The 13,352-nt window shown below is 34.5% G+C and overlaps 1 protein-coding gene and 1 long non-coding RNA gene across 5 annotated transcripts; both read right to left on the bottom strand.

Moving 5' to 3' along the window:
* Positions 1-394: 394 nt before the first annotated feature.
* On the bottom strand, positions 395-799 carry LOC106317730. The gene is made up of 2 exons (XR_001265220.1): positions 698-799; positions 395-591 (listed from the first exon to the last, which is right to left on the bottom strand). It is a non-coding gene; the product is annotated as an uncharacterized LOC106317730 (long non-coding RNA).
* A 754-nt stretch (positions 800-1,553) lies between these two features.
* LOC106317816 lies at positions 1,554-8,805 on the bottom strand. Of its 4 annotated transcripts, XM_013755588.1 has the most exons (9): positions 8,552-8,796; positions 8,327-8,375; positions 3,823-4,422; positions 3,539-3,745; positions 3,367-3,456; positions 3,186-3,293; positions 2,497-3,093; positions 2,104-2,412; positions 1,554-2,008 (listed from the first exon to the last, which is right to left on the bottom strand). In XM_013755588.1, exons 3-9 carry the CDS (start codon positions 4,312-4,314, stop codon positions 1,700-1,702), a joined length of 2,112 nt encoding a protein of 703 aa, XP_013611042.1. In that variant the 5' UTR covers positions 4,315-4,422; positions 8,327-8,375; positions 8,552-8,796; the 3' UTR covers positions 1,554-1,699. The 4 variants fall into 4 exon arrangements, with proteins under 4 accessions (XP_013611042.1, XP_013611041.1, XP_013611043.1 ...); XM_013755587.1 differs by lacking the exons at positions 8,327-8,375; positions 8,552-8,796 and adding an exon at positions 5,386-5,673; XM_013755589.1 differs by lacking the exons at positions 8,327-8,375; positions 8,552-8,796 and adding an exon at positions 5,386-5,673 and having other exon boundaries at positions 2,104-2,313.
* Positions 8,806-13,352: the final 4,547 nt, after the last annotated feature.

Below are 13,352 nucleotides of genomic sequence, written 5' to 3'. Positions count from 1 at the left end.
TTTTGATAGCGGTGTTTTGTAGCGCTATTGTATGGGAGTTTAATATAGCGTTTTTAACATGTCATCATTTCGTTTTAAAATAGCGATTAATCTATGTTATGAATTAGATATTAATTAATCATATTGTTGATTTATATAGCGTTTGTATTTGTTTTGGGTAGCGGTGAGGAAATGCTATTTCATTTATATCCGGAATTAATTCATAAATTTTCTGTTTTCAGAATTTTGTAATAGTTTTGGATATTTGTTTTATGAATTTTGTAAAATTTTCTGAAATGTGGAATTATTTGTAATTATTGACGAAAATTTTATAAAATTAGTAGTTTCATAGAATTTATTTTTATAAATTCCAAATATTTATTAGTTGAATTGTGAAGGCCAAATACAAATATACTGAGAATTGAAGTTGATTTAATATTGCAAATTCATCGCGGTATACATTGATACAAAATAAATTGGCGGAATAAACAACAAATACAACTTCTTGACATTTAAAACAGAGAATCTAAATATATGAGACAAGTTCTTCGAGTTCTTCAGGTTATTCAAGTTCTTCAAGTTCTTCAAGTTCTTTAAAGTCTTTAGCATAATCTGTAAGGAGACAACAACAATAAAATTAGAAAAATAAACAGAACTGGTATAAAACGACAGAGAAAGAAATGAAATCTGAATCTGACAGAGAAGGAAGTGAATGTACCTGTAGATCTGAATCGTCTGAGTTGGGTTCGAGAATGGAAGTTCAAAAGACCTAATAATCGTCGGAGTTGAGTTGAGTTACCGGCGGAGAGGCAAGTTACTTAACGTTTTGTAATCTGAGAGAGAATTAAAAAAATGACGACGAGTCCAAATTTTGCGGATTGATAAAGATAATATCATAAGAATTTACGGATAGGATTTGTTGTTCTACTGATTGTAGACGGTGTGATTCACGCCACATCATCAATCGTGAGCAAAGTGAAGAATAATTAACGGTTTAGATAGCTCTTTGAAGTTATCTGAGCGACGGCTAGATATCTGCCACGTCAGCAATCCGAGGAAACTCTTGTTATTGGACCTCATCGTTTGTGGGTTTAAGTAATGTTTATTATACATATGAAATTATGAAAATAAATTTAATAATACAAATGTTTTATATTGTCACGAATTATGATTTATAAAAAATTTAGAAAATTTATTTTGATGTATTATTCGAGTTTTGTTAAAAATGAAGTTATAATGATAGAGTACCCTAAATATCTAGAGAAGTAACATGATTGTCCAATAAGTATGAACCCACAAATACAAAAAAAAAATTATATATATATATATATATTAAATATATGTATGGTTGTCCAATAAGTAAAACGAACTTATACCAAAACAATCTAAACTCGAAATATGCCCTAACCCCTAAATAATACCCAAACCCTAAACTAACCATAAACCCTAAAACTTCAATAAGTTTGGTTGATATTTTGTGGTTTACTTATATTATTTTTTTGTTAATTTTGATTGTTATGTTTTTTTTTCCGAATAAGATGTATTTATTTGAAATATTTTAATAATTTCTAAAATGTTAAAATAAAAGAACCTGCAACTAGTCATAAAGTACACATGCCAGTTGAAATATTACAGACCAACACAAAGTTAAAGAGCCGAGAAAAATCATAGGGAAAAGATGGAAAATGTCTTAGATCAATAGAGGAGAAAAAAACATTTCTTAGATAAATCTGATTTTATCATTAGGCCAAGCGACTGTGGTGCCAACTGCATCCGAAATGAACTGAACTTTTGAATTTGGTCTCCACACTCCTGCATCACTAATCTTTGAAACTTCTATCCAGACCTTGCTAGCGTTGGGACCTAGTGGGACAAAATGAACACGATCTTCTGGATCAGTAGAACATACTCGGCCTTCAGCGACAATCCGTCCATAGTTGTTACACTCGAACATGATGCACTTCTTCTTTGCATTACCATTGGTATTACTCGTCCTTTTACTTGCAGTAGTCTTGTTACTTGCAGTAGCCTAGAAGTCAAAATCAAATTAACAACATATATTGATTAGAAAATATCTCACACCAACAACAAAAATATATTATAAACATAACGTGCGATGCTTACCGGTGGTGGTTTTGTAACTGACTCAGCTTGTGTAGGTATTTTCAGCAACTGAATCTTATGAACTGGCCATGCAATTTTTGCATTCAAAGCATCACCCACTGTAAACATCTCCACAGTTGGTCTCCACAAAAACGCATTGGGTTTAAGCACAGCATCGACCATCATAATTACAGCATTAGGACCCAATGGTATATTGTTCACCATTTCCTTCTGGTCAGTTGAACACATGACACCCTCAGCAATAACACAATCATTGCTATTCCAATCATAAATTTGGCATCTCTCGATTGATTCATTCCCATTTGTACCCTAAGGAGTTATGCATAAATATTTTATCTTCAAAGACTATACTACTATATAAATCAAATAAGCAAGTTAAATATAGATTATTACCGAGGATCCAGAAGCTTTATTTCCAGTTCTTGTAGAATTTTCATCGTCCAAAATCACTTTATCAACTGGCCATGGAATTTTGACTCCCACAACATCTTCAAGCGAGAATTGGGTTTGTGTAGGCCTCCAGAGAGAAGCTTCTGTCTTTACTACACTCTTCACTATAACAGCTGCCGCATTAGGGCCAAGAGGAATGCGACCAATCTTGTATGTTGGCTCAGCAGAGCAAAATTCTGCTTCCCCGACAACAATATCTTCTACTGCATACCAGTCAAGGAGCTGACACCTAATTCCTCCTTTGTTAACATCACTTATTTCCGATTGAGAAGACCCATGATCACTACGCTTCCCAGCTAATTGACGAACTACATTATTCAAGTGGTCCACCTTGCTAATCAATTCAAGTTGTTTAGCCTCAAGATTTTCCACTTTTGAATCTCTACCCTGACGGAATGCTAGCTTAGTAATGGTAACACCTCTACCCAACCCTCTAACTCTTCCACATTTGTCTTTTCCGAGTACTTGACTAACAGCATCTTCTCTAACATTATCACAAGATGTGGAGTCCATCTGACTATCAACTGACTGAATTTTTTCCTGACAATTACATTAACAACTATGTGTAACCTATACAAGCCTAAACCGGAAAAAATCATATCTCAAATAATAGGGTAAATGTAAATTCTTACAAATGTATCTGCAAATTCTAGACGCACAGGGGTCCCATCTGTATAGGTGTGTCCTGCTAGCCACACCTTACTCCTTGTAACCTGTCTGGGGTCTGAACTCTTTTCTTTCTACAAGCAAAATGTATAAGGTAAATGTTTGCAGATCAACAACCAACATACATTACAATATAAAGAGAAATACCATCTCCTGAGATAGGCGAAACATTCCTTTGCGGCTTTTGGTGTGGGGTATCTGAGCCCTCTTTAGTTCTCTGTATTTGTTACTTCTTATCTAAAAAGCAAGTGAAACCACAGTTCAATGTAAGAAACCCTAATAAATTCAGAATTTACAGATGAAAGTAAACATATATAACCTGAAACGATGGGCTAGTCATGTTCTTCACCCATGTATTCCAAGTTGCAATAGATCGTATGTTGCTTGGTTTTAAGTTAAGTCTCACAGCGTTACTTTTTGCAGCACGCAACTGGGAAACAAGTCTATACCTGGAAGCCCTCCACAAACAACCCATCTGCTGGAAAACTGCATCTTTCTGCCATTCTTCTGTCAAATTAAATTTCCCCTATAACATATTTAAAAAGTTAAAATCACAAATGTTATCAAATTTTAAAATTAAGGATCTAGACAACGTTTATATACCTGAATTTCCTCCCATAGTATGTCCTCTGTCTGATCATCGAGCTGCCTCCAATCTTCAAGTAGAACCGACACATGCTCCCTTACAAGTGGACCAAGGAATGATGAAAGGGTTACTGAACCAGGTCCATAATGTTCGCCAGTTGTAGTGAATTGCACATCAACCTTAACCAGAGGGTCTTTTGCCATTTTCTGCATTTTGGTCAAGCCTCTGGTTCTCTTCTTCTTTGTTATAGCAATTTCTTCCTCAACATGTTCTTCTCCAACCTGTTGCTCAACTTCTTCCTCAACATGTTCTTCTCTAACCTGTTGCTCAACTTCTTTCTCAACAGTTTGACCAACTTCTCCATCATTCTCTTCACCAACGTCTTTCTCCATGTCTTCACCAACTTCTTCCTCTGTCTCTTTATCTACTACTTCATTTATCTGTCTAGTTTTTCTTTTTTTTTCGTTGGCCAACCACTTTTTTGATCGCCTTTCCAATAGGAGTGACATCTATTCCTTGTTGACGCAAACTTCGACGAGGCATTCCTCCTCTAGACAGTCCTCCTCTAGACATTCCTCCTCTAGACAAGTTTTCTTGAAACTTCACCATGTTGGATCCTTGAAACCATAACAAAATCTATTTAAAACAGACTATATACATAAATAAATTCCATTAAAAACAGATTATGTACTAATCCCCTAGTAGACTCCTTCACAGTCCTCTCTAACACAAAAACCCTCGTCATCATAAGAATAATTCCCCAACACATCAACTGCCTCAACTGACGGTGCACCAGAAAATTCGTCCTCTGTCTCTAACTCGTGATATCCCCTCGGTGGCGCCCTCATAATAACATGCCACGGCGAAGAGTCATCTTCTCGGGAATAGAACACCTGTTTAGCTTGGGATGCAAGAATGTATGGATCTAACAGATACGGAGATTGGTTCGTTTTCAGATTAACAATTGTAAATCCGTCTTCTTCCTTCACACTATTCCCTGTATTGGCCCAAGTACACTTGAAGAGTGGGACTTGAAACATGTGGTAATCCAACATTATTATCTCCTTGATCACACCATAGTACACAACTACATCTCCCATCTGTCCACTATCTCGTGCACTTGACCGACACATGGTGAAGACTTCATATGAAACCCCACTGTTCTGAGTCTTTAGCTTTACATCATCTGTGTGAAACCGATGTCCGTTAATGACATATCCCTTGTAAGACTGAGCAATAACCCTTGGCCCATACGCCAACCACCTAAGCTTCGATGAATGAGCTTCTGAGTTTGTAGGTATCTAAGAAGAACATAACAATATTAGTGAATCAACTACATGAATGAGCTTCTACGAATATAAATTCCTTTGAACATGAGAATATTAGAGAATTAACCTTTTGCTTTATCCAGTGTGCAAACCTCTCGGTATGATATCTCCACAATAAAGTTTCATTTGTTTCGCATCGAACATCCTCAGATTGCAACTCTTCCATATGCATATTGTTTTCCATGAGGCATAAATTACAGTACATGTATTATAATAAAGTAGACAGTAAGGGTGAAACAAGTATGAACTTACGCAAGATATGGCTCCATAACTGATGTGTTCAACAACACATATCGATGAGATATGTCTCTTTCTTTCTCTGAAAGTGTTACTTCTATAGGCTTCCGCAATGGACGTCCTTCAAGTATGAGCTCATCAGGCTCAACGTTTTCATTACGCTTTAGTGTTTCTTCAACTGGTACAGAATTCTGAAGAAACTCTAAGCAGAAGGCAATGCATTCACCAGCCAAGTATCCTTCAGCCATACATGCTTCTGGCCTTGCATAATTTTTAACATATGCCTTAAGTGTCTTCATGTACCTAAACATATTCAACTGAATATTAATATACAAAACACATGTCAGAAAATACATAAGAAAAGTAACAGATAATCAATACCTCTCAAAGGGATACATCCACTGAAAGTGGACATGTCCACCCAAACGTGCCTCCCTAGCTAGATGAATGGGAAGGTGGAACATGATATCAAAAAGGCATGGAGGAAAGAAACGCTCCAATTCGCACATTGTCTCTACAAACTCAGACTCTAAGTATATTAACTTCTCTGGGTCAATAGAACGCTGGCACAATTTGTTGAAGAAGTTGAATACACGAGTAACAACATTCCTCGTTCCCTTTGGTAGCAAACCTCTCAATGCCACAGGAAGAAGATTCTGCATTAGTACATGATGATCGTGTGACTTCATACTACCAATGCTAGGAGGATTTACAGAAACACAGTTCGAGATATTGGCACAGTAGCCATCCGGGCCTCTGAACTTAGATAACCGCTTGCAGAAGCTCTTCTTTTCTTCTTTGGAGAGCCAATAAGCCGCTGGAGGCAAGTATATCCTCTTTCCTCGTGTCTCTGTGTGAAAGTTACTTCGAATTCCCATGTCTTCCAAGTCTTTTCTTTCTTTCAAGCCATCTTTTGATTTAGCACTCCCCATTAAAGTAGACAGTAAAGCATCAGAAACGTTCTTTTCCACATGCATGACATCAATGTTGTGACGTACCGGCATGTCCTAATACATTAAACTTTAAATTGTTACGTTCAAATTATATATGTTAATATAACATTATTGAAATTTATATTGACAAAATACACCTTCCAGTATGGTAACTCAAACAATATTGATCGTTTCTTCCAACGCCATTGATCAGAATGTTCTTCATATTCTTCCTCTGCAACCATCTCGTTTCACCCACTTCAATTCGTTTTCGTTTTTTTTCCTTAGGCAACGGTCTCCCAAACTCATTCTTGAAATTCTTAAGAATCTCACATATCTCATGTCCCGTTTGAATCCTATTTACAGTTCCATTCTCCACCTAGTCAAACCATCCCTTGCGGCTCCTGTATGGATGACCTGGTCTGAGTCGTCTTCTATTGCCCATATACACATATTTCCGACTGAACTTCAACCATCTACTATGTGTATCCTTACCACATACGTTGCATGCTTGTTTCCATTTCACTTTACATCTAGAAAGAACCCCTAACGCTGGATAATCCGTGATAGTTCACATCAGCAAAGCTCTAAGTCTGAATGTCTCTTTCAGAAATGAGTCATATACGTCTATACCTTCACTCCACAAATCCTTTAAATCATCTATCAGTGGTGCCAGATATACATCAATGTTGTTGTTCGTGCAGTTGGACCAGGGATGAGCATGGTGAGCATTATATTCTCTGCCTTCATACACATAGTTGGAGGCATGTTGTAGTTCAGTAACATCACTGGCCATGTACTGTGATTAGTACTCTGAATAGAGAAAGGATTCATACCATCTGTAGACAGACCAAGTCGAAGGTTTCTCGGTTCAGCAGCAAAATCTGGCCATTTATTATTCACTTGAGCCCAAGTCAATGAATCCACTGGGTGTCGCAATGTACCATCTACTCTAGCATTGCTGAAATGCCAACACTATTCTTCAGCCATCCTTTTTGATCTAAACATCCTTTTCAATCTCTCCTTGATCGGAAAATACCTTAGGACCTTCACTGGAATCCCCTGCTTCTCCTCACCAGTGTGTTTATCAGTTTCCCATCTGGATGCACTACATCTTGGGCAGCTTTCCATCTTCTCATATTGTTTCCGATAAAGGATACAATCATTCTTGCATGCGTGGATCATATCATAGCCAAACCCAAAAATCTTCAAAAACTTCTTCATCTCATCTGTGGACTTTGGAAGCACATTATCCTGAGGAAGAAAATCATGAACCAATGTCAAAAGCTGATCAAAGTAGTTCGCTGACATCCCACTCTTCACTTTAATGCGGTAGAGGCCCATGATTGCAGAAACCTTAGTGTGATTGGGACTCCTTGTGTATAAAGGAGTTTCAGCATCCTTTAATTTCTTCATAAACTCTGAATCTTCATTAGTTTCAGAACCCTCAAACTGGCCTTCAATGTGCTCTGATCGCTGTTCACTTCCTTCTTTTTCAAATGCTGTCCTAATCAACTCATAAGCCTCTGATTCAGAATTCTGAAAATCACCCCGGTTAGTATTCCTTACGTCCTCATGCTTACTCCAACTTGCATTTCTCTTGTACTTAAGATCCATCCCTCTAATAACTAAATGCTCTAATACTGTTTCACTAACTTGGTGGCAAACATTCCGGTAATCTATGCAAGGACATAGAATCTCTACATGATTACCCAACAACCTCGCTGATTCTGTCACAAATTGTTTTGCTCCTTCCTCATACTCAAGGTTAGCTCTGTAAGTACATACAAATTATCAACATGAGATGTCAACATAAATTATCAACTCATTTCTATTACTTAATGAAATATGGAACATATTATTCATACCTTGGTAGCCAAACCCATGCCTTTTCCATTTTCCAACAATAACACCACAGCTCCACACCAATTTATACAAATTTTTATGACAAATAGAACGAAGAATATATCAAACCACAACGAAGACAAACTAAAAACCAAACAAAAAGAAGAACAGAAGCTTACACGCTAACAGAATCTGCAGCAAGAAGAAGCCTCAGTATGCAAGAAGAATCTGCAGAAATAAAATGGGAAACATTTAGTCTTATTCTAGATCATTTGCGAACATGCAAAAGGAAACGATAATGAACCAAAACCTTCAAATCGAAAAAAAGTTTTTGACTCAAAATTCTGCAAATCGAAATACAGATGTTGACTCAAAACCTTCAAATCAAATATTTGAAATTTTACCTTTAATTGCTGTCAATTTTGAGCACCTCAATTTGATTTTAAACGATGAACTAAAGATGAATCAGAGATCAAACTGATAAATGAGACAAATCGATAAGCTGGAATGAGTGTGGATCGATTTGATAGAATTCGGGATTGAGTTATTGAAGATCGAAAATGAAATCGAGGGAGTGTTAGAGAGAAAAATGGAATCGGGAGGTCGGGAGAGAAAAATAGATCTGGGCAAAAGGTATCTTATTTTTTGACTAATTTATTTTTATTTTTTATTTTTTTATAGGAAGTATTGCCAAATTTCGCGGTTACCATCTATTATAACGTTTTTCGCCTAAGATGTACGCGCTAGATTGTATGTGTTTCCCGCCCCAGATATTATAGCGTTTATCATTGATCAAACGCTATGTAAAAATTACGGAAGCGTCAACCATAGCACTTAACGAAAAACACTATCTATAATTGCTATGAATACTCATTTTTCCTGTAGTGTGTCAATTGTCTCTCTGAATTAAATTTGATGATAATATATTTAAAGATGATTAGAATCATGATATATCTTCTCACACTATTATGTATTTGCAGTACTGAAGCTAGAAGAATATTCTACTGGTAAAGCAACACCAAATGATACCAATTTTAAGAGGATGATAGATGAATTCAATCTTCACATTGCAGAAATTTCATCAGTCAATTTCATAGGCTTAGCTTACTAGAAAAAAATTCTCAGTATTTTTTTTTATCTCTGTCCAGGGAAAGAGAAAGATTTGGTTCAACAGATGCCGCCAACATATTTGTTCATCCTTCTTTTCGCTTCGGTACTTCCACAACACATATTATAGAACTGTTAGTTTTTTTTTTTCTCTCCACAGGTCTCATTCATGTTCTGTCTATTTGGCAATTAAACTTACTGAAGAAGTTGCCAGCGATAAGAAAAGTTGCTTCTTCTCCCGGAAACAAGTAAACATCACCTCCTATCTGAAAATGTTCCATTGTTTCTTCGACTTTGGATCAATTTTCAGGACGTTTTAACACTTCCGCTGAAAATTTTAAGGTTAGGTTGATGTGCTCGTATGGCAAGAAACACAATGAAAATTTTCACGAACAAAAAGATGACGGTAGAAACGCTGACACCAAAGAAGTTGCTTATTCTAGCTCTTCAGGAAGCTGAGAGAAATGGAATATATTATCTGCCTTTACCGTGAGTACACTTATCGCTTCAACTCAAGCACTATGATTAGCATTCCAGAATTAGTTTGGGGCTTTATGTTAACTGCTATTGGTTACAGGTGTGGAGGATGAGGACCATACTTCTCGGGTAGGTTCTTACATTACTACTAAACAATTTTCTATCTTAGAGCTGAAAACCTTTTTTTGGCTTAACAATATGAACCGTTGTTAAAAAAAAAAGGCTTAACAATATGAACCTTTGTGCCCACATATGTGAAAATAACTACTGTCCAACCCCTTCTTTTGTTTAGTCATGTGTTCTCCAAAGTACAAAGTTGTGAAATTGACGTTCTCATTATCGGGGAGATACGCCATACATGTTCCATCTATCTATTATGCTTCCGTCGTGGCATTAGTTTATTTTTTTTCATGATCAGGTGGCTAAGCATTGATGCTCACTGCAGGTTTCAACTTAATCACTTTGGTTTACCCCAAAAGAGAGGTACTAACTTAATTTTTTCGATGAGTGTTATTATCATTAAGTCTTACGCTACAGCTCAGACTCATCGAATATGCTTCTCTGTTTTACAAGTACTACACTGTGCTCTTTGGTGTCTGAAGGAAAGAAATCTGCTCTCAGTTATATATTTAAATATATGGTTTTCCGTTGCCATTTAAAATAGAATTCATATAGTTTTAAGCACACAACGCATATGCTAATTTGAAAGGTTCATCGCAATTGAACTCTATAATGTCTGAGAGGTGTATACTCTATGTACAGTACTTATCAAGTTCTTCTCAAATCAGTGTATTCACATTAAAAACAACGCTAATGTAAATAGTCACCACTATCTGGAGTAGAGATTCCTACACATTGATCTTAATTGATTGAGATTCAGTTCAGCGCATTCATTTCTCTTTTGAACTTGACCATTGCAGCTCTTTGCAACTAAACCATGACTTGAACCCCTCTAACCATATACTGTTCTCCCTTTTTTGTGACTAATCGACTGTTCTATGATGAACGCTGACATTAACATTTTAACAATTATGTCTCTTGTGGGATCACTGGGAGAATATTGACTACCTCACTCCACCAGAAGTCTAATGTTCCTCCAATCTATGAAACAAAACAACCCATCCTTCGTAAGTAATCATGTTGAGCAGCATGCATCCTGAACTAATAAAATGTTGTTTTTTGTGCAACATTAGTTTTCTACCTAATTAACTTCATTTGGTAAATAAATGTCTTTTTAAAAAAAAAACTCTCGCAATTTACCCTGTAAATACTATATGTTTTGAACCAAGTGTTGTCCAAGTTTGAGTCCTCGCAAAAAGAGTAAGAAATATGAGAAAACCATAACAGAAGACAAACTAATACCACATTAAGAAACAACATGCCAACAACGTTTTTCATTTATGTTCACAAAAAAATTAAAAAAGTTTAAAAAATCAAAATAATGTATGAAGTTTAACAAAAACAATAAAAATTAAAGTTAATTTGAAGTAAGAAAAAAAAAACTAATCCTTCAAATGACTGAAGTTTTATGGAAATAAAAAATCAATGAAGCTATATTGAATTAGAATGTGATATTAATTCAAAACAGTAAATGTTTTTACTAAAAATGAAAAATATGAAAATAATGGTTTTGGATCATAATTTTGGACCGAAAATATATTCTAAATTCCCCTAAACAATTAAATAGATGCATTAATCCTTAATATTGTAATCAAGAATATAAGAAAAAAAACAACAAGTTAGAACGTATACAAACATTACAAAAGATAGTAATTGTAAAATTAAATATTATTTAATGGTAAAAATAAAATAAATTTAGAATATCTGGATTATCTTTTTACACTGGTTTTAATCAAAAATAATATCTTAACTATAGTTAGATTCTCAAATATTATTCTGTTTATAATAAAAAAAAATAGTATATTAAATAATAATAATTTTGTAGAAGTTTTAGTGTATTTAACTCATACACCATTTTTGTACCAAAATTGTTTTAATTATTTGTATGAAAATTGTTTTTTTTTAATAAAAGATACCATTTAATTTTACTTAAAACAATGAATATATAAAATAGCTATACTTATTATGATTATCAAAATATATAATAAACACAAGAAAGTACACTACAACAAAATTAAATAATGTATGTATAAAATAATAAAAAACATAAAATAAATAATAAAGATAACCAATTGAAATGTACAATCCGCGCGTAGCGCGGTCCGGCCCTAGTAATATATATATATTCTACAGTTTTGTGTTTAAATAGATGATAAATGATGTTTAACTTAGAAATAAGAAATGATATGCTAAATGTTATGTGAAAAGTCTAAAACATTTGTTTACTTTTCAAATAAGATTAAATTTAACTATTACATATTTTCACAACATTCCAAATTGACCGCGACAGAGGTTTATACTTCTAATCTCTTAAAATTTATGATAACCTTTGCATCTGTTAATATATAAAAACTGCATCATAGGAAAATCTAACACTAAACACCTATAATTCTTGGTCACTAAACCGATGGGTTTCCACATAAGATAATGCTTTGCCATAAACATGTAATGTTGGAAGCTTTGGGGAGTGTTCTTATGCAAATGGCATATTTCTAACTATGTGTCATCAAATCTAATGACCTCTTCTTTTATAGTTTGATATGATTCGGTAATTGCCATCAAAGCATCGAATCTAATGACCTCTTCTTTTATTATTCCATTTTTTTCAAAAAAATTTATAGAAAACGAAAAGTTTCAATGGTTAAGATTTTTTAAAAAAATTTCCTATTTATGTTATTGGCCCTAGAAGAAATTTTGCAGTTATTCAAAAATCTCTCGACCGTTTATTCATTGTTATTATCAACGGTTACTTGTGTGAGAGACACAGCATATGTGCTTCATGACTCATTTATCAAAATATCTCCCACCATTTATTTTTACTATTGTGAATCACCGATATATAAATATATTTAATCTAATTACTTTTTGCAGTATGGTGTACTAAAAGCCTGAAACAGCTAATATAAGTGTCTACACAAACCCCACACCTCAATGTCGTAGTTAGTTGCTGACAAAAAAAAACATAAAGCATCTAATATAATCGATCGAGCTTAGACTCTTAGATTCCAACTTTGCAAAACCGATTAATTAAAATTTCTTTGAATTTAAATGAAGTTCTCAAGTTCAGCTAAAAAATCTGCATATATAACACATTTATAACCCTAATAAAATCCCGTTTTCAGAAATATGAAGTGAAGAACTCACATTCTTGATAGCATAGATATATTTGAATAAAGCGAAAGCTAAGAATGCACTTTTATATAAAATAGTAATGGTTGATTAAATAAAATTATCTAAAAACGTTACCACTTTTTATGACCGGTATTCCGTACATGCATATTTTAAACTATTATAACTTTTGCTTTGTACACCAAATTTTGTTTTAAAGTGGGGCTAGGCGACGAAGTGCTGGAACACACTGTAAGAGCATCTCCAATGTATTACTCCATTTTCTACTCCAAAATAGAGTAACTCCAAAATGAAGTTGAGTTTTGCTCCAATGTATTACTCCATTTCCTACTCCAAAATAAAATATTTTTAATATTTAAAAAATTAGTAATA

Source organism: Brassica oleracea, chromosome C9 (genome assembly GCF_000695525.1).
Source record: "Brassica oleracea var. oleracea cultivar TO1000 chromosome C9, BOL, whole genome shotgun sequence".
In the NCBI taxonomy this organism is placed as follows: domain Eukaryota; kingdom Viridiplantae; phylum Streptophyta; class Magnoliopsida; order Brassicales; family Brassicaceae; genus Brassica; species Brassica oleracea.
The sequence above is the reverse complement of the archived record's forward strand: the minus strand, read 5'-3'. Positions and strand labels throughout refer to the sequence as shown.

Bases quoted from the DNA above. Each gene is read 5' to 3' on its own strand.
- LOC106317816 (XM_013755588.1), bottom strand. From the start codon at position 4,314: ATGTCACTCCTATTGGAAAGGCGATCAAAAAAGTGGTTGGCCAACGAA. The intron at 3,457-3,538 runs GTTATATATGTT...CTTGCTTTTTAG, and splicing joins TGACTAGCCCATCGTTTCAG to ATAAGAAGTAACAAATACAG. The intron at 2,413-2,496 runs GTAATAATCTAT...ATAACTCCTTAG, and splicing joins ATAAAGCTTCTGGATCCTCG to GGTACAAATGGGAATGAATC.